Source organism: Triplophysa rosa, linkage group LG22 (genome assembly GCF_024868665.1).
Source record: "Triplophysa rosa linkage group LG22, Trosa_1v2, whole genome shotgun sequence".
Lineage (NCBI taxonomy): Eukaryota > Metazoa > Chordata > Actinopteri > Cypriniformes > Nemacheilidae > Triplophysa > Triplophysa rosa.
In genome coordinates this window covers 7,105,504-7,125,620 of record NC_079911.1, presented here as the reverse complement: position 1 = coordinate 7,125,620, position 20,117 = coordinate 7,105,504, and the positions used below count along the sequence as shown (strand labels likewise).

The 20,117-nt window shown below is 38.3% G+C and overlaps 1 protein-coding gene across 1 annotated transcript; it reads right to left on the bottom strand.

Annotated features, from left to right (window-relative positions):
- Positions 1–608: 608 nt before the first annotated feature.
- LOC130546294 (oxysterol-binding protein 2-like) lies at positions 609–19,611 on the bottom strand. The gene is made up of 14 exons (XM_057321481.1): positions 19,275–19,611; positions 17,869–18,074; positions 10,698–10,948; positions 10,424–10,592; positions 10,196–10,319; positions 8,825–8,891; positions 8,603–8,731; positions 7,964–8,209; positions 7,718–7,838; positions 6,565–6,668; positions 4,070–4,165; positions 3,757–3,941; positions 3,459–3,679; positions 609–2,433 (listed from the first exon to the last, which is right to left on the bottom strand). The coding sequence occupies exons 1-14, from the start codon at positions 19,430–19,432 to the stop codon at positions 2,291–2,293; spliced, it is 2,220 nt and encodes a 739-aa protein (XP_057177464.1). The 5' UTR covers positions 19,433–19,611; the 3' UTR covers positions 609–2,290.
- Between the last annotated feature and the right edge of the window lie 506 nt (positions 19,612–20,117).

Genomic DNA, 20,117 nt, shown 5'->3' with positions numbered 1-20,117 from the left:
CTAGTGGTGTGGAGGAGGGATGTTGCGAGACATTCGGGAGAATGGAGGCCGGGCGGCTTGACTATAGGGCTGATAGGATGATTGCTGTGATTGCTAATCGATTGCCAGCCGAGTTAACTCCACACCACTAGCCCGATTTCACCTCAGCACTGGGGAGGTATGCTCAGGGTTTGGGCACACACCGGGCCCTCGCCCCGGGACAGCACGCCAATATGCATGATCCATCCCAATTTATTATCTGCGAGGCGAACTCGTGAAAGAGCCACAGTGTTTAGAATCGCTCACTCCGCTTCCTTACACTCGTATCTTAAATGTGATTCATTGGCCAAAAAGAATAACTCTAAAATATAACTCTCAATAAATAAATAACATAACATCAATTTAACAGATAATAATTTGATCAATAACTGATAGATTTGATCAAGAAGAACTCATTGACTAGATGTCTCATAGTGTCAAATTATATAAAATATATTGTTTCAGATACATTTGACCTTTCATTAAATACTGATGCCTACATATGATAAGGCTTCTGATGAAATGAGTTAGTTGGTTAGTTAATTTATTGATCATCTTTCTACACTGGGTAACATAGTCCCTAACAATTCACTTGCTATTTACCTCAGTGACTTGTTATGTGTCTCAGTAGCATTAATCTACTAACAAGCAGTCATGCTTTTCATAAAGGCATCATAAAACATCAGAAGCATTCCGTTGTGGTCATCTCCTTTGTTTTATGAATATATTTAGGGAGAGATTTGATTTCTCACACGATTTTAATAAAATATCAAGAATTATTTTCCCAGTGTAGCTGCTAAAGTACTGGGAAGAATACTATTAAAAGCAAACCTCCAGTATTTCCTGAAAAAGATCAAGTATTTTTCATCAATTCAGTCATTGTTCTATGTAGAAACTGGAAACAATCTTCGAGACCCTATATATGCACTATGAACAGAACACAACAGTCCGATTAAACAGTTCAACTTAGCTTGTAATTAATGTAATGTAATTATTATTAATATATTTCAACCTGTGTATGTTAAAATTATAACAATGTTTTCACTCAACCTGAAGCTTTCAACCTAAAACATTAACTTGTAATGTGAATTTAAACATAATGATTGGAATAAAAAAATCAATGTAGGTCATGTCTTTTAAGATGCAACGTCAAACACAATCAAATCAAATGAATTACGCTATGATAATAAGTTTGATAAATAACCCTCATCAGATGATGTTCAGAATGTTCTTTAATGCTCAAATATAAGTTTGCATTCATTCTCACTGTGTACAGTTTGTGATTAATATTTTACATTTTTTACTGTTCATTTGCAGCATGAATGTAGGAAATGTGCTTTAGCAGCAAATACTGGAAACTAAGGCAATATTGCTACCACAAAGTTTCAGCTATTTACTATAAACTCATTGCCAAAGGTTTGCAAACACACCAGATGCTTGAGCTGCGTGCTATTATTTGCTATGTACAAACTAATGCAATGTTCTACTATACAGATGGGCTTTTAAATTGGACATCATAAATGATTCATTAGTCTGCTTAAATAAATGAACATGAATTGATGTTTTCAGTATGTTTGCAAACATTTAGCCTTAACTTTATACAGATAATTTCAATTATAATGTCCATTAAGCCATAATTTGTTACCCACACAATAAAAGAACATTACATTTATACTAAATGCCTAAATGGACTGCTATTAAATGGTTTCTTGCATGAACAATCTGCCATCTAATGAATTAACCTCAGTAATTCTTATTTTGTAAAAACAACACTGATGTCCCTTTTTTTTAGTTTGCACTAAATACTCTACACAGTATCTTACCGTATACTACAATTGAATAAAACGATTCAATCTGCATACTTCAGAAGTAGTGTGTGCTCTGTTAAATGTTTTTTTCTTCACACAACAGTATATAATTCAGGAACATCACACATTTGACCTGAAACAACTGCAAACCAAGATATAAATTCAAATCTTTGAAGAAGAATCGTATCCCTGGCGAAGTGTTACATTCCTCTAATAATAAACGCTATTATTGTCCATCAGTCTGAATCATGTTGAATAAAGTGCCTCCATCTGTTGTGCTTAAAACAATTATTTTTTCCCTGCTGCAAACCAGTTTCCTCAATGGCCCAAAACACACACACACACACACACTAAATGACATTATATACTGCAGAGCTTTCATATACTCTTCATCTTTCATTTGGAAGCATTGGTAAGCAGCATTCCTGATACAGATCATGGATCGGTCATCTGTGTCGTAGGCTTTAAAAGATGGCAGGGCACTGATTCCAGTCCTGTCTTTCTTTGGCTTCCCAGTATCCTCCTCTGTACACATAGCTGCTGTCACCTGTCTCTGAATCAGTCCTTTTGTGAAACCACTGGGGCTGGTAGCTCTCCACCTCTCTGCCTACAGAATGCAAAATCAAATATTTTCAATGAGAAATAAACAAATCTTCAGAGTGCAATGTTAGCCTGTGCTTACTGCATACCTCCCACAATTTCAATATTTAAAAATCATAATTATTTATTCACATTATATAATGTATACGTTTTTAATCATATTCATGCTAATTATATCCATTTTTGTTTTGCATCAAGTATTAAAATGAAAAAAACTTTTCTAAATACTATTTTTTAAATATATATTTCTTACATTGTTTTAAACAGTTATTGTATATAATGATCATGAATAAGTTTGCAATAAATAGCTTTTAGTGCTAATAGGGTGTTAAAAACAAACAAATAAATCTACATTGTTATTAAGAATATAATTATAAATGATAAAAAATCATTATAGATATAATAAAATAATATTAAAGAATAAAAATAAAATACATTTAATTTATTAATTACTGCATTTTGGGATACAGTGCTGAGTAAACATGAAATAAATACAAAAACTTGAATAAAAAGATAATACTAGGCATAGTATACATAATACATACCACAGAATAAGTGCAGTATTGTGGTATTTATTATGGAGCATACTTGTGTTATTAACTAGTATTAAATATTACAGAATTAAATTAAAGACAGCTTCAGCAGCAACAACATAAACAAACGTTATGTAGCCCAAACTTAACTTCCGGTAGACATCCGCAAACAAACAAGAGTCCCAGTAGAGTGGAGTATTTTATTACAATGAACATAAACTAAAATATTTCTATCAATGAAATATAATATAAATTTTTATATTATATAGACTGAAAGACAAACACAGACCGGCAGTTAACTTCGGGCCAGGCACGTGCATCCGATGAAACTGTCTATAGCTTTTTAAATGTATATTATAGTAACAATATTAACTATTAATGAGTATTATCGTTTTTTAAACAAGTTTAAATGTATAAATCCATTTTAAAATATTAAATATTGTATGAATATTATACTACAATCAATCAGTTACTATCAAACACTGCAGCTCTCTCATACCCTCTTCCAGTGCAAGGTTGGCCTGTGCCTCTTTCTTTCTCCTCTCCAGTCTCTGTCGCTCCTCCAGACGCTGTTTCTCTGTGTTTGCTTCATCCCACAGACCCGCCTCCATCAGGCGCTGGTCGGGCCGCAGACGGCTGTCAGTCGGGGCCACAGCGTCTTCTGGTTCATTCAGAGACAGGGCCAGAGAAGAGAAGTAATACATGTTCTCTGCATTCTCACTGCAATCAGAAAACAAAAGATTTTCAAAATCATGTAACAACGACATTATTTCAAAATATTCAACAGCGTCTCGTACGGCAGAGGGTATTTCTTCCACAGTAGTTTTGGCGGTAGAGTTTGATAGACGGTTTTCTGCTTGCCCTCGGTTTCCCCACATCCATGGCTGCTCTCTATAATCTTTGCACTTTCAATCTTATCATCCCACGTTCCTGAAAGTATGTAATGGGCGGAGCCTTCGCTGTCCGTCACTACGCCTGTTACCTGGAGACAAATAGGACGCGCATACACTGTAAATGCCCTTGTGGTTACACTTATTGCCCTGGAGAGGGCAGCAGAACACAGCTTTTTGTTTCATTGAATTGAGAAGCATACTGTTGGGTCACACTGACCTTGCGGGGAACATCTCTGGAAAAATAACTGTAAGGGGAGAATTTGAGGTGGCATGTGTCCTTGGTCCTTTGGTTGACTATTATAATGTCCCCAGACTGTGTCAAAACAAAAGCATCATTAGATTAATAATACATAATTTACATGGACGCATTTGGCGGAGACTTACAATGCATTCAAGCTCTATGTGTATAATATGCATATGATAGATTTAAATGAATTATTTCAAGCATTCATCACTTAAGTCACTTTAATAAATGCTTGGACTTCCGGTTTGCTCTGAAGTGGGAATGAGAAGGACAGAAAGAGAGAGACTTGGGGGGGGTGGAGACAGATGGAGAAAAACAGTCCCAATGGTGAATTTTCTCCAACAGATGGAGTGCAGATGATGAGTCACAGCCACTCTATGTAGATGGAAAAACTCAAAGCGTGAAGTTTACAGGATGAGCAAATAATAGTATTTCATAAAAGCTATTTTAATTAATACATTTTTTATATTTTTAATTAATAATTTTTGCTTTGACCCTTCAGACCTGCATCAATTGGAAAGGACATCATGTTTTTTTATTAGAGGGAAAAAATGAGGTCTGAAGAAGTGAAAACAGATCGTTTCAGTCCTGAATGTTAATGAGTTGATACATCTGTGCTAAAACAACCAATATAGTGATAATATGAAGGACCCGTTGATCAGCTGCTGGATATTACTGTGCAGCAATGGCAGAGGCCAAATAATCTTCATGCATATGTTACAATTCTTAATAAATGCACTTATAATTGTAGTAACTAGTTGTAGTCTGTACTTTTTTCGGTTAAAAAACAACAAAAATCTGTTATTGAGCAAAAATGTACAACATATTTTTTACATTACCCTGATTGTGGAAAGAATTTTTATAATTTGAGCTATCACGTCAAATTTAATGTGAAATGTCAGTTTGACGTCATTTCAGTTCAACTCCGTATAGACCAATTTGGAGTCGAGGTCACTGCCAGCTGGAAAAACAGTGGAAACAAAGCAGCAATGAGTGAAACGGAGGAGACAATTCCTTCAAAAACGTGTTTTTGTGTTGTTGAATGTCAGAACAGGAATGGCAAAAATGATGGTATTATTTCCTATGGAATACCGTTGTTGAATATGCCATTTTAAGCTATTAAGTCATTAAACAAACAGGCTGGACTGACGAAATCATCCGGATCTGTGTTAATTTTATTTCAGGTAAGGTTTTCTATCATCTTTATAAGTCTAACTATTTTGTATACTATATATAATTCTCTAGTCGTTATAAAGGCTATCTCTTCCGGGGTTTTCTGCAACCAAGATGCGCAGCCTATAGAAAATAACCGCAATTTTATGTTTCAAACAGAGATGGCGATAGAGAGGCAAATGTTACAGACTGCAGCTTTTATAAGATTGCGTTTTAATGAAAATGAATATTTCTGGCCTTTATATTTTTATTGTGTAATAGCCATTTTTGATCAGACACGTAAAGTCGTGCTTTTTGTAAATATGTCACAGTTTCTCTAACAATGATCTTCAGCCATGACCATATATTCACAATATTAGTCTGTAGAATTACACAAAATAGTGCAGATTGTATAATACAGCTGATAGTGTCACAATTATTGGCAGTAGATGTCACATTGTATAATAATCCAAAAACACATAAGGGCAACTAAAATACTTCTTTTAAAGACCCCCCGTGGTGAAAATCAAGTTTTTAATGTTGTTTGTATGTTTATGTGGTGTTTTAATGTGCTTTAAGACAAACCATGTGCAAATCTATCATTTTAAATCATTGCTAAGTATTTTCTTCATAAAACTGCAGTTTATCAAAGAGTTTAAAAAATGTGGTTTGAAACAGCCCCAGTTAATGATGTCATAAACCTGTAACCAATCACATCAACTCATTAGACCCCTGTGGATCAGCAGTTTAAAGGATAAATATGCAAAAATGGCGCATAGATTCAGGCTGAAACAATCGCTGCACTGCTGTGTCAGCTCTCAGTTCCACTTTCAGTTTTAGCAGCGTCTGAACTGCCGAGTGCGATTGAGTGGAGGCGGGGCTAATTTGCATATTCATGAATCTGCGTATACTTAACGAAGCTGGGGTGTAGATTAACATTTAAGATATTTACATAACATTTAAAAAATACTTTCGCAAGAAAAAATGTTTAAATATGTCATTTTGATTCATTCATTCAATATTGACTAAAACAGATTGATAACACAGTTTCTTCAGGCATGCGCCTGGCCCTAGGTTTGGTTTGGTTGTAATAAAACAATTAATTTTATATTTAATTTATATTAATGTTCATTTATATAAATATTCTATTGTGCATTAATTGTATACATTAAATTAAAATTACTCAATAGTTATTGATTCTTTGTGGAGGTCTATACTGGAAGTTAAGTTTGGGCCACAGAACATGTATGTTGTAGTTGCTGAAACCATCTATATACAATAGATTTAGAGAAAGGTATATAAAACAAAGTGCATACTTGGTCAATCCACAGTTTCCCCACTATTATATTGTGAACAGTGGAGGTCACTTTGCTCCACACATAATGATTTCCAGTCGCGTTGAACTTCAGGTGAATGCTTCCTGTGGAGGCAAACAGATCCATCGTGAGCAAGAATAAGACACATTTTTGTGGAAAGACAAGACAAAGCTGCAGTAACGCCACGCGATATGATGCTTCAGTTGTGTTTTTATCTACAGTACTGAAAAAGGCATTTGCTTTCAACTGACTGTAATTCTGTTAGCATCCTGCTTGAGTTATACAAAAATACAGTGGAGCATCATCAGGGCCAGTTGATAAACAATCCAAATTTTAGATAATCCTACACATATGCTTGCCTCAAACTCTGTCTGCTTTAGGGGAGATTCACAATTTGCGTCTTTTGCGCGCAAGCTTGTTATTTTAAATGTAGACACGCGGCAGGCACGCGCAAATAGGGAGCGATGCGGTCGCTGCGGCGCGCACATTTTTCTAGGCTCGTCGGCGCAGCATCAAGATGGAAATAGTTCAACTTTTCAGAGTGTTTTACTCGCGGTTTTAGACGGGAAATGTGAATCGCCCCTTATGGTTTTCAGTATAGCAAGCCGACGTAATGAACTACCGCAGACAAAAAGCAGGCTACGAGGTTGACTGCGTCTAGGTCCAATGTTGCCCTTACACACCAAGCCGATGGTCAAAACCCGGCGGCCAAGTAGCACGTTTGTGCTGGGTCTGCATGTGAGAAAATAATTTTCCATACAACTCACAACGCTAGTGACTGCTGGGATACAAAACATTAATGAAGCAGCGATTGCTTATCAATTTTTTAAAAATCTCACAATTCACAAACGGATTTGTAATATATCCACAATGTCTGATAACTTAAAAATATTTGTGTATTGGAATGAGAAATGCAAAAACCAATAAACAAAAAATTGCGTTCTGCGAGTTCGATCTTGACTTTGTAGTTTGCATGCTTTTTCCCTTTTCTTGTGCACTGGTTTGCTAAGCTGAACAGCCAATCAGAATCATCTTATTTCTAAATGAGCACGCACCGCTCAAAACCTTCCCGACAGCCGACGATCGGCTTGGTGTGAGTTTTGTTTGTGTCGAGCCTCCCCTGATGTTCTCTGAGCTGATGTTCACAGCTCACCTAGCGGCATTATAGAGATGTATTTGCCGCGGAATTTGCTGTCGATGGTGATCTCCTGCCACAGGGTCCAACCTCGCTGTGATATCACATGGTGGGCTGCCGCCGGGGGGTGGTGATTTATCTGTGAGAGAGATCAAGCAGAAGGGGGTCAAAACTGTGTAACATTAACAAAACACCTGGCTGTGAATTGATCCATTACAGATAAACGTCGAGTATATATCAACAAAACTGTAGATTGTTTCAGACCTGCTCACAAATGGACCTGTACCCGTACTCTTCCAGGCGGTCCAGCTCGTAGGTCTCTCCCAGCAGTGGGTTGAAGGGTTTTCCTGTGCGGTTAATGGTGGTGGAGTAGGACGAGACGGAGAAGGCAGCCACCAGACACATCTGCTCCAGAGAGGATTCGCAGCGAGCCGCCCGGTCCAATAGCTCACTGTACTCCAGATCCTCCGACAAGCGCTGTAGCATCGACAACGGCTCATTGAAGTTTACCTGGGAGCAGCATTCAAATCAATGATCATCATCATTTAACATAATATAATTCAGTCTTACAGGTAGGGCTGTTCAAAGGTTAATCGCGATTAATCGTATCTAGAATAAAGGTTTGTGTTTACATAATATAGGCTATGTCTGCGTACTGTGAATATTTATTTTGTATTTATAAACACATACATGTATATATTTAAAAAATATATAAAAATGAATAAATGTTTATAATCTAAATGATATATAAATGCATCCCTGCAAATAGTTCCTAAATATATACAGTACATGGATGTATATTTATAAATACAAAATAAATATTCACAGTGCACAGACATATATTATGTAAACCCAAACTTGGATGCGATTAATCATGATTAATCGTTGAACGGCCCTACTTACAGGCATAGGAATCTTGGAGAGCTCCTTGCCGATACAGTTCTTCATGATACTCCACAGGTTCAGGGAATAGTTAGGCTTGTCTGGAATGCGACAGCGTCTGCCCCGGCGCAGGTACATGCCAGAATTATCCTGCGGACACATCACTGTAGTAAGTTACACACATCTACACATCTAGTTGGCTGCGGTGTCTGTTTTAAATATTTTGTGTGTGTCCAAACTCACATTGTCTTCTTGACTCCAGTTACTGGACAAACTTCCACTCGTCACGCTCTGAGTACTGCTCAAGTGTCTGTCACACAAACACACACACTGTACCCATATGTATATGTAACACAGCAGTGGCATAGACAGGGGCGTGCCCCTCCTCTCTAATTTGCTGCCAGGCTGCCACTTACATATTTGAATCATGTTGTTTGGATTTTGTTTGAATATGAAGTGTTTATTTGTTAAAGGTCCAGTGTATGCAATTAAGCATCATCCGCTCCCCCCTACCTTTCAAAGCACTACGGTCGCTGACACAGGACTAAGACCCAATCCCATTTCTACCCCTACACCCCTCTGTTTAGCGCGTTCATGTCAAGGAGTAGGGGTGTCTCGATTCTCTTTTGGTTGGAGGGGTAGGGGTAAGGGCCGTATAGCCCTTCAAACGAAGATTTTTCGGCACCTCACTTCAAGAAATTATCCATCATGGCTGCTCATGCGAGTATAATGTAAGCCTTTATATTGGCTTTACTAAGGATTTAAACAACAAATAATCATCTTGTTTATGTTAAATTTAATGTTGTGTTCAGTTTCTTGTCGTGAATACTTGAAACGTTTACAAAAAGTCGCAACATTTTGCTAACGTTTCGCATTACTGATTGCACGATAGAACCGCAACATATACAACTGCAAATAAGTAATTGTAACCAGGGCCATCTCCGGAACGCAATCGCAAACAGAACGGGTTAATCAAAACGCGCTCCGCCTCCTGAGACGGCGAACGGAGGGGTGTGTGGTTCTCTGCTTTTGATGAAAATGTCACTTTTTAGGCTGTAATCCACAAAACTGATATGACTACAGATGACAGCAGCATCTTGGAAGTTTGTGATAAATATCGCCGCATCTCCGTAGGAGCTATCAGTGACGTATTATAATGAGGTATGACAGTGTAGTAGTGGTGTCCCATTTCTTAGGGGAATGTTTTTAGCCCTTCCCCTTGCCACTCTGTTTCGAGGGGCAAGGGGAAGGGGCAAGGGGTATAAAATAGAATTGGGCCCAAGGGCCCAAGATGTCGTCAAATTTTCGCATCTTTGCCGAAGGAGATATTGTATTTACGAAATGCGCTCTGTAGAGCAGTTTGTCCACTTAGGGCTACTGTAGAAACAACATGGTGAATTCCATGTAAGGGGACCCGCGGTGTATGTAGATAGAAATAGCTCATTCTAAGGTAATAAAAACATAACGCTTCATTATGTAAGGTCTTAATACACCTATGAAGACATAGTTATGTATATTATATTGTATTTCTATCAATAGGTCCTTTAAAAAACTACACATTGGACCTTTAATATACTTCTCAACACTTTGAATGAAGATGATGTGTAAATGAACCTGTGCTGTAGCTGATCATTCGCTGGCACTGTGATGAAGGCTGGAGAATCTTCCATGGCATCGAAGAACTCTATGTCATCATTTTCTTCGCTGGATGCTCCCTCTGGTGTTCTCTCTGAACCTTCTGAAAAATTCAGCACATCTAAATCAATGATGTGTTAATGCATTTACAGATAGCTCTCAAGGACTCTTAGTGTTTGATTAGTGATGTGTGATTTGTGTTCTCACGGTTGTGTGTGCTGGGCGATTCCCTCCACGCTCTTTCCAAACTATTATGCTGTTTGGCTAGCTGCTCAATGGTCTCCTCCAGATGGTGGCGCTGTTCCCGCTCATACTGCAGCGAACGCTGCCATCGCCGACTGTGCGCTTCTGCTAGATCCACAAAGTCCTGACAGGCCTGACACAAAACAGTTAGGTTAACGTGATAGCTTGTGGGGTTCGTACCTACAACCTCTCAGTTAGCAGCAGCCCCTGTACACAGTGTAGATTCAAACAAACTCACATTGATCATAGCATTGGAGGTGATGCGGAAGAGAGTTGCTCGTTCGTTGACGGTCTTCAGTTTGTCTGCGCCGTCGGCAGGGGCGCGCAGATCCTCAAGTTCACTGAGGGAGCGCTGGAGGGCGGCACCGTGCTTCCCTATCAGCTCATTACAGGTGCTTAGGTCATCGAGTTTACTGGCCAAAGTTTTGAGTGCCCCCTGGATCAGAGCACGATCCGGCTGAGCCAGTGGACCCTCATCACCCGAGTCATCTATAGAGGAGCGTACAATGAGAAATACAAGGGATATACAGTGAGGGAAATAAGTATTTGATCCCCTGCTGATTTTGTAAGTTTGCCTACTTACAAACAAATGAAGGGTCTATAATTTTTATGGTGGGTTTATTTTAACTGATAGACACAGAATATTTAAAAAAATCAGGGGAAAAAAATGTTATATAAAGGTTATAAATTGATTTGCATTTCAGTCAGTGAAATAAGTATTTGATCCCCAAGCAAAACATAACTTTGTACTTTGTGGAGAAACCCTTGTTGGCAAGCACAGAGGTCAGACATTTCTGATAGTTGGTCACCAGGTTTGCACATGTGTCAGGATACATTTAGTCCACTCCTCTGTCAATCTTTAAGGTTTCTTGGCTGTCGCTCAGCAAATTGGAGTTTTAGCCTCCTTCACAGAGGTTCTATAGGACTAGGGTCTAGAGACTGGCTAGGACATTTAATGTGCTTCTCCTTAAGCCACTATTTGGTTGTCTTGGCAATATGTTTTGCGTCTTTGTCATGTTAAAGGCTCATCCATGACCCATCTTCAGTGACCTAGTTAAGGGGAGGAGGTTCTCGTCCAAGATTTTACGGTACATGGGCCCGTCCCTCAGCCCCTCAATGCGGTGAAGTCATCCTGTATACCTGTAGCAGAGAAAAAGCCCTAAAGCAGAATGTTTCCAACACTGTGCTTCTCTGTAGACATGATGTTCTTGGGCTCATAGTCAGCATTTCTCTCCCTCCAAACACAGGAGTCCATTTTGGTCTCACAGCAGTGCCAGCACTTTCGCCAAAGCCTTTTCTGAATCATTTTTATGTTCATTGTCAAACTTAAGACGAGCCAGGCGGGCCTTCTTGGGCAGGAGGACCTTGCGGGTGCTTCAGGATTTCAGTCTACTGTGGCATAGCGTGTTACCAATGTGTTACCAATGTTTTGCTTGCTAACTGTGTTCCCAACTGTCTTGAAATCATTAACAGGCTTCTTCCGTGTAGTTCTGGGCTGATCTTTAACATTTCTCATGATCATCTTTACCCCATTGGGGAAATATTGCAGGGAGCTCCAGAACAAGGGCATTTGATAGTTATTTTGTATATCTTCTATTTCCAAATAATCACACCAACAGTTGTCTCCTTCTCACCAAGCTTCTGTCTGTAGCCTATTCAAGGTTTGTGCAGGTCTCCAATCTTGTCGCTGACATCCTTTAAAACCTATTTGGTCTGGACCATGGTGTTGGAGAGGTTGAACTGGAAGATACAGATTCTGTTGGCAGGCATCTTTTATATACATAACAAGCTGATTTAGGAGTACTTTCTTAAAGTGACAGGACTAATCTGTGGTCCATATAGGCACATAACCAATCTGTGGAGCCAGAATTCTTGCTAGTTGGTAGGGGATCAAATACTTATTTCACTGACTGAAATGCAAATCAATTTATAACCTTTATATAACATTTTTTTCCCCTGATTTTTTTTAATATTCTGTGTCTATCAGTTAAAATAAACCCACCATAAAAATTATAGACCCTTCATTTGTTTGTAAGTAGGCAAACTTACAAAATCAGCAGGGGATCAAATACTTATTTCCCTCACTGTACATGTTAAGATGCTTAAATGGTGTATTGGCATCACTTTGTCATTATAAACCAGGGATGTAAAAATGTTGTGTGGCGGGTTGAATGATTTTAACATCTTATTTAAGGGACAGTTCCCCCAAAAATGACCATTCACTTACCCTCAGGTTGTTCCAAATCTGTATACATTTCTTTGTTCTGCTAAACACACTGAAAGATATTTGGAAGAATGCCAGTAACCCAACAAATCTCACCCCCCATTGACTCCCATAGTATTTCCTACTATGGGAGTCAATGGGGGATGAGATCTGTTTGGTTTCTGGTTTGTTGCAGAAAGAAAACCGCAATTTATGTTTTTAATTAATTAATGCAATTTAATTTTAAAAATTAATGTCTCTTTTTCATAATCCAAAACCAAAGGTGTTCATTTGGTATTTTCCTGGCTGGTGATCTGTCCTTGGCGATGTAGTCTGTTTTATAGTAGGGTTACCATACGTGCCATTTAACCAGATAACCAAATGCGACGCAGCTGAAATCCTGGGCAGGACGTGTCCCGGAAAAATGCCACGTATTTGGGTGTTTGTGAAGAAGTCTTAAAGGTGCAGTAGAGAAAAATCTACAACCGTGTCTACACCAGAAAAAAAATCATTGTAGCTTATTGTATATCGCTGCTGTGGAAGGTCTAAACAAAAACATAGAAAATATGTTGCGACATTGCGTTTTGTCTGGTGTAGATTGGACATCAGGAAAAACACCATCAATTTGTGCCACCGATGGCAATATTCATTATAGGCTTTTATGTGGCCACGATACAACAGCATGATTTTTGTATGGACTATATTTTGCAGCCCCTGGAGAGGGTAAAATGTACTGGAGTGCTTTAGGCAGGGCTAAAATAAGTGTATAAATAGCACAGAAAGAGTGTTGGAGGGATGTGATGTGACAGCTGAGTTCTGATGACGTCCTTTGGTGGAGGTCTTTTCAATTACAAGCACGTTGTCCAATGACGCTGTAAATGGACTCTACAAAATGACCACACAAATGAATCGAGAGGTGAGAGAGCAACAGAGAGAAAGCGATGGTATTCAAATAAAGAGAAAATCAGACGAATGAAGAGATTGGAAAATGCAAGATGTTACTGAAGATCTGAAGCAGATGATGGAATGATTACGTGTGAATGAGAATCGAGGCGATACTTTCACCGACATCCCATTCAAACCCCAGATTTCTGTGAATGAACACGGTTACCATGGAAACAAGGACCCACGCAATCGGGAGGGCGGCTATTTTTAGAAGCTTAGAAGAATGGAAAAAGCAAACGGGCTAATGCGTCTCGCCTTCGTCTCCGAAACACGGCCATCATTCACTGGCAAAATGACTCGTGTGTGACACAAGACATCTTTTCGGGAAACACTCGAGTATAGGAGACCAAAGCAGATACACAACAGAGACAAATGTCTGTGAATCACAGGAATCACAATCTGTGTATGAGTGACAGGAGATAAATAAAAGGAAGGGGTGGGGTGGACGCTCAGGTAATAGCCTTAAATTTTCAATAACCTGCTGGCACCTGAACATGAACAGATTATCTCATGACAGATGTGAAGGTACAACAGACCGTCAGTTGACCTTGTTTCTGGGTCTGACCTGATAGCGTGTGGTGCCACCAAGGTCACGCATTATTAGTCTTGAAATGATTGATTGGTTTGGTTTTGGGTAATCACAGACGTAGATATATATATATATATATATATATGTTTGTGAAACTGATTTTATACAGCTGTTCTATTAACAAAACTTGCTAATAGGATTGCAAAGAATTCCAGATATTACAATCTTTTTAGTACCCTTGGTTTAATATTTAATCAAAAATGAAATTTAAAAGAATTATATTTTTAGGTGTATATTACAAGAAAAATGGCATGATTTGAAATGGCATCACATGTGTCAATAAAAAATGTGTGGTATATTTTAAAATATACCTTTTAGGAGATATCCAGTCCCTTTATACAGTTTTTGAAACATTTTTTTGATCATGTAAGTTCTTAATTTCAGATATGTGTTTATATGTCAAAGTAAATATTATTAAAATTAATTTCCTTTTCTTTTTGTTAATTTATTAACGTATTCTTTTTTACTACACTTTTATGTATAACCTCTATTACACTTTCTATTTTATTTATTTATTGTCTGCTGTGTTTCGTTTTGTGTTTTTTGTTTTGTTGCATGGTGATCCAAGAATGTACGTATATGTAAGAGTTAAAAAAAATGTGATAAAGATATGCTCATATTGTTCTAGCCAATCGGACAATAAAACATGTAAAACATTCTATAGACAAAAATGACCCACGCCATATCTAGGAAGCAAAATATCACAAAGACTTGGGTAGTATCACCCAGCAACCTGTCGGAACAACCTAGCAACCACCTCAGAAACCCTAGCAACTGAACAGCACCATTGTCACTGAACGCACTATAAAAACAGGGCTTAGCCCATGGTTGGGTCAAATATGGACATTTATTTAACCCAGCGGCTCGGTTTGTCCATATTTTAAGTCTTTGTTGTGTGCTTTCAAACATAATATCTCCCACACACACAAAAAATGTTAAGTACATGTGATGCTCACCAAAGCAATGAATCACATTATAAACACTCGTGATATAATAAATGAATAAATCTTTATTAAGTATGTTGTTTAGCAAGAACGCACAACAAACAAGGGCAGAATAAACAAATCCACCAGTTACAAGAATACATTTCCTCATTACATTTACACCAAACTGCCAACTTCAATCTTCTCCTCAACTGTATCTAATACAAAGCATTTTAAACCTATTTTAAGCAAAACACTGCAATTTTGCACTTGTAGTGAAAACAATAGGGGAAAATGGATTGGCGCATCTGTCGAGAGCAGAATTAATGAGAAAAGAGCCAGAACTCATCCAGGCTGCTTAAGCGGTCCGCTGACCCAAATACAGCAAAAACTATTGTACAACTTCAGCCTTATAGGTGCAAGACACAAACCTGTGAAACCAAATAACCATATACCTCACGCCGGCGGGAAGATTACAAATTACAGTCCTATTTGAAATAAAAGCGAGTTTTGCAGGCGCAAAATGAGGAACAGGGTAAATTAAAAAGAGAGAGGCCTGGGTGTGAGTGTAGTAGGAGGAAAGCATTGGGAAACCAGTAAGAGATCCCCTTACTCTGACCTGCTGGAGAATGACTCATCCGTAACTAACCACACCTCAACTTACAGCGAGGAGAAATCAAACGTGTGTGGGTATGAGATAAATGAGATTGCCGAGAGGAATAATGCAATAGAAAAGTGTGATTATGGAAGAATGGATGCGGATAAGAACAGACAAATAAGGATGAGAAGAACGACTAGACGAAACTCGGTGTTTACCTGACAATCTAAATTTGGCCAATTAGCCTGCTTACATTTCCCACGGATAATGTGATGTACATTGAGTCGTGTTGAAAGTACCTCACACACAACTGTACAAATACAAGCTCTTGAGGGAAACTCGTTTTTGACTTAAACAGGCAAACAAAACCCAGAGACGTCATAGAAACCAGAATATTATACAGAGAGTTGGGGGTGTGTCTTATAAACAATAATAAACCACCTTTAGGAAGTGGCCAGAACACCTTAGCAACTCCCCGGCAACCACACACGTGGGCAAGCACCACTTATGTTCTTTAAGTCACTTTTTCTTCTGATCAGAAATTGGCCCAGGATTGATATACAAGGCTTGGGTTGGAAGCTATGTCTGAACTGCAATATATGTCATGTGTAATCTGTATAGTAACCCTAAACCCCAAGACAAATCCTTAGACTTAACTCGAAGCGCTAAATGCATCTGGCTTATGAAAGAAGAGCTGACCACATGCAAACATTAACATAAGAACATTATAGGGAGAGGTAGTGACATGATTCAAAGCCTCTTTAAAATACACTCATTTTCATAATGAAGAGAGAAAGACTATACTATACAACTAAGAGCTGAAATAAAAGCACATTCGGTCTTGTAAAAATAAATCATAAGGACCTTCCTCTAAATAGCACCATTTATATTATATGGCACAGAAGTACAAGACACATCAACTTCTATTAAATTGGCCACGTGGCCCTTTAAACTTACTCTTCACAGAGACGAAAGGCTTCTAACATTTCATTCTGAAATTGCATTCAAACATTGGCAAACAGTTGTTCCTACCTTTTCATGACTGCACCTAATGGATGAGAAACGCAGAGGAATGTCCTACACAGTTTGTAGTGAAGATGATGATCTCAAAGTGGGTTTCAATGAAAATGGAAAGCAGCGTGTCTCCTCCACGTCACACTCCAAGCTCCTCTCTCTCTCTCTCTCCTGTTTTCCTCCTCACCCTCCCTCTTATTCACCTCATACTCTTCCTTCATCCTGCACGGTGGGCAGGGCTAACACGCTAGACCTTTCATTCAGGACCAGATGAAATCATCTATACAGTGGGAGGGGAAGTATGCAAATGAATCCTTTTCAATGATGTAAGATCAAAAGACCATGTAAATATATAATATAAATGATGTGTGATGTATACATTAAAAAATGAAAAGCTATTTATGCACTGTGCATTTATGCAAGGTACTAAAGTAAATCCTACGTTATTTATTATTAGTAATATTATATCATTTGAGGATAAATGGTTAAGCATCTGAAATCTGAGACTGGGATTAAAACCTACCTAATGAATATAAATATATTACACAACCACAATGAAAACATTTAAAGGGACATAACATACATGTATGTTGTTGTACATTTAGGTTTATTTAAACTCGCAGTCTAAAAATAGCTCTCAAATATTCAATGGCAATGCTACCCCCTGGTGGCACTTATATTTTTGTATTTTGTTTTTAAGTAGCCTATCAAAATAAAATAAAATAGACTGTTTTAACTGGTTAAATTTTTTTAAATATTTTTAAATACAATTATATATTTTTATTTACTATTTATTATTAAATAAACTTGACGGGAACTAAAAGATGCCCAGATTCTTTTGAATGTTTTGAATGTTTGAATACACATTACATTGCAATTATACTGTTTTTTCTTTTAAACAAAATGTAAATTTCATTAACATCGGATCAAAACTCTTGAGGTCAATAACACCAGTACTACCTTACTAACTCAATACTGCACAGTTATGCACTGCAGTGTGAATGAACAGTACTTCACTGTGTTGTATATATATAGCATCCATGAATTTCATACGTACAGAGAATTTGCATCATGTGCTAGTATGCCCTACACATACTGTATACTGCAGCGGTACGATAGAATGGTTGCAAATGTCACCTGAATGATGCATCATTTGAGTGGCATTTGCTTTAGCCTGTTGTAGAGCAGAGACCCACTGCTGACACTCCCCCTCTGAACCAGCCTTCAGGTGGTAGCTCCGCCCTCCGCTTGTCAAAACAAAATGACAGGTATCGCCCACTTCGATGTGTACTGTTGCCAGTGTAATTGTGCCACGACAGGTGTGTGCCATTTCTGCTTGAGTCCTGTAGGCAAATGCACACACACAGGTTAATGGTGCAGCTAAATGTAAATAAGTTTATCAGATTTTGGAGTTTTTTTAGTTGGATTATAAATGATGTTAAATTTCATTTAGGCAATGCAATATTATATACAGACAGTACTGGTATTTTACTGTCCACTGTCTTTGTTTCAATCCCTAGATATCAGCAATGCCATATGGATCAAGCACTATAATGCAAACCCCTGGACTTCAGTTTTGTAATGCGTGCATGCAGACCGCATATAGTGCTTGACAATGACCGCAGGCTTTCTGAGTCAAGAGTGCTGAATCAGAGCATCATTAATATCAAATCCATACACAGTTCCTTTAAATAAAGTACCGCAGTGGCGAGGTAACATTTTCTGCTGCATTAAAGTCTGTTTTCTACAGTATAGCCCAGATTTGATTTTGAAAGGATCTCAGTAAGGTACTAAGCAATTGTCATGTGAGAATACTAATGACATCACTTTATTAAAATGTATAAAATTGTATATAGTAATTATACTACAGAAAGTAGGGTCTGATTGAGATCTGGGTTCAAAAGGAAAGTTCTCCAAAAGTTAAATGTACTCATTTCAAACCTGTATGACATTCTTCTGGAGAAAACAAAGATATTTGAAAGAACTAAACAACATGAACCTCACTGACTTCCACTGTTTGGACACAAAACCACTGAGACATTTCTCAAAATATCTTCTCTTGTGTTCCACAGAACAAAGAGTCGTAAATATGGTTTTGATATGATGACAGAATCTTCATTTTTGGGGAACTATCCCTTTAAGAACCTTTTCTACATGTTAAACAAAGGTAAACATACCAAATTTGTGAACACAAATTAAATATTTTTTTCCAAAAATTTTGTGATTAAATAACCATGTTGCTCAGGCCATTGAAAGAAGGGTGAAACGAGATCCAGATGCTCCAGATGTCCCCATTAGAAATTATAGAAGGACGAGATGTTGTTGCAACACAGACAGCTGATGCATTATTTAATACTAACAGTTACACCCCTGTGCCCACATGGCTCAGAGGCCTTTTCATTAAAACTTATGAGGAACTCTGAGCGCCCTGCACTATAAAAAACTCCCAATTTATACAGTACGACATGGGTTTTAAAAAGACGACATAGCAAGGTTAATAGACATCACATGCTGTCAATCAAAAATTCATAGCGTAAACATACCTGTAGTATGACAGGAGGCCGTTGCTCAGGACGAACCAGCGGCGCTGGTATCCCTTCAGGTAGTTGGTCCATTTAAACAGCCACCCTTTATACGTGTCCGGTCCCGGACCCTGCACACCTGAGGAGGACGGAAGAGTCCGCACCACGAGTTCGGTCATTGCAAACGGGTCAGCGATGGGATGCGACTCAACAACTGCGCAGAGGGAGCGGTGATGTTTCGGTGCTGCGGATAGCGCGCCAGACACCTACCATTAACCTCGCGCGTGCACAACACGTTTGGGAGCGAGGAGTCACTGATGGAGGGGAAGCGCTTCTGAGGGCTATGATGGGAAATTTGCGGCTTTGGGGGCAAAGACGTTGGATGACGTAGATGCATGACGGACGCACGGATTGCTGAGAATCTGCTACATGACGTAAAGTCTTTAGTGAGGAGATGCACGTGCTTTTAAGAGCTCAATTGGCTATTAGATTATATGATTAAATATTACATGAAGCACGTGTGGTGCAGCAACAAAATGCAGTATCTCCGTTTAAAGGACTTTAAACGGATGTCTTAAAGGCAGTTCGTTGTACTGTCCATAAGATGGCGCCACAACAAACATTTAATAGGATGAGTTAACTCCAAAATTAAATTTCTACCCTTGGTAGTAACCTTTTGGTCAAAATTCAATTTTACTTCACATGTTTTTGGCGGATTGATTATCATTTTTATTACCAGTTTTACAGCAAATATCTAACATAACATTTCTGGTTATACCTCTTTAAATACTGTTTTAAAGTTTTTTTTAAGTGTAGTTTTATACCTTGTGACTTCGTTTGTGTTTCGGACAAAAGGACATCTTT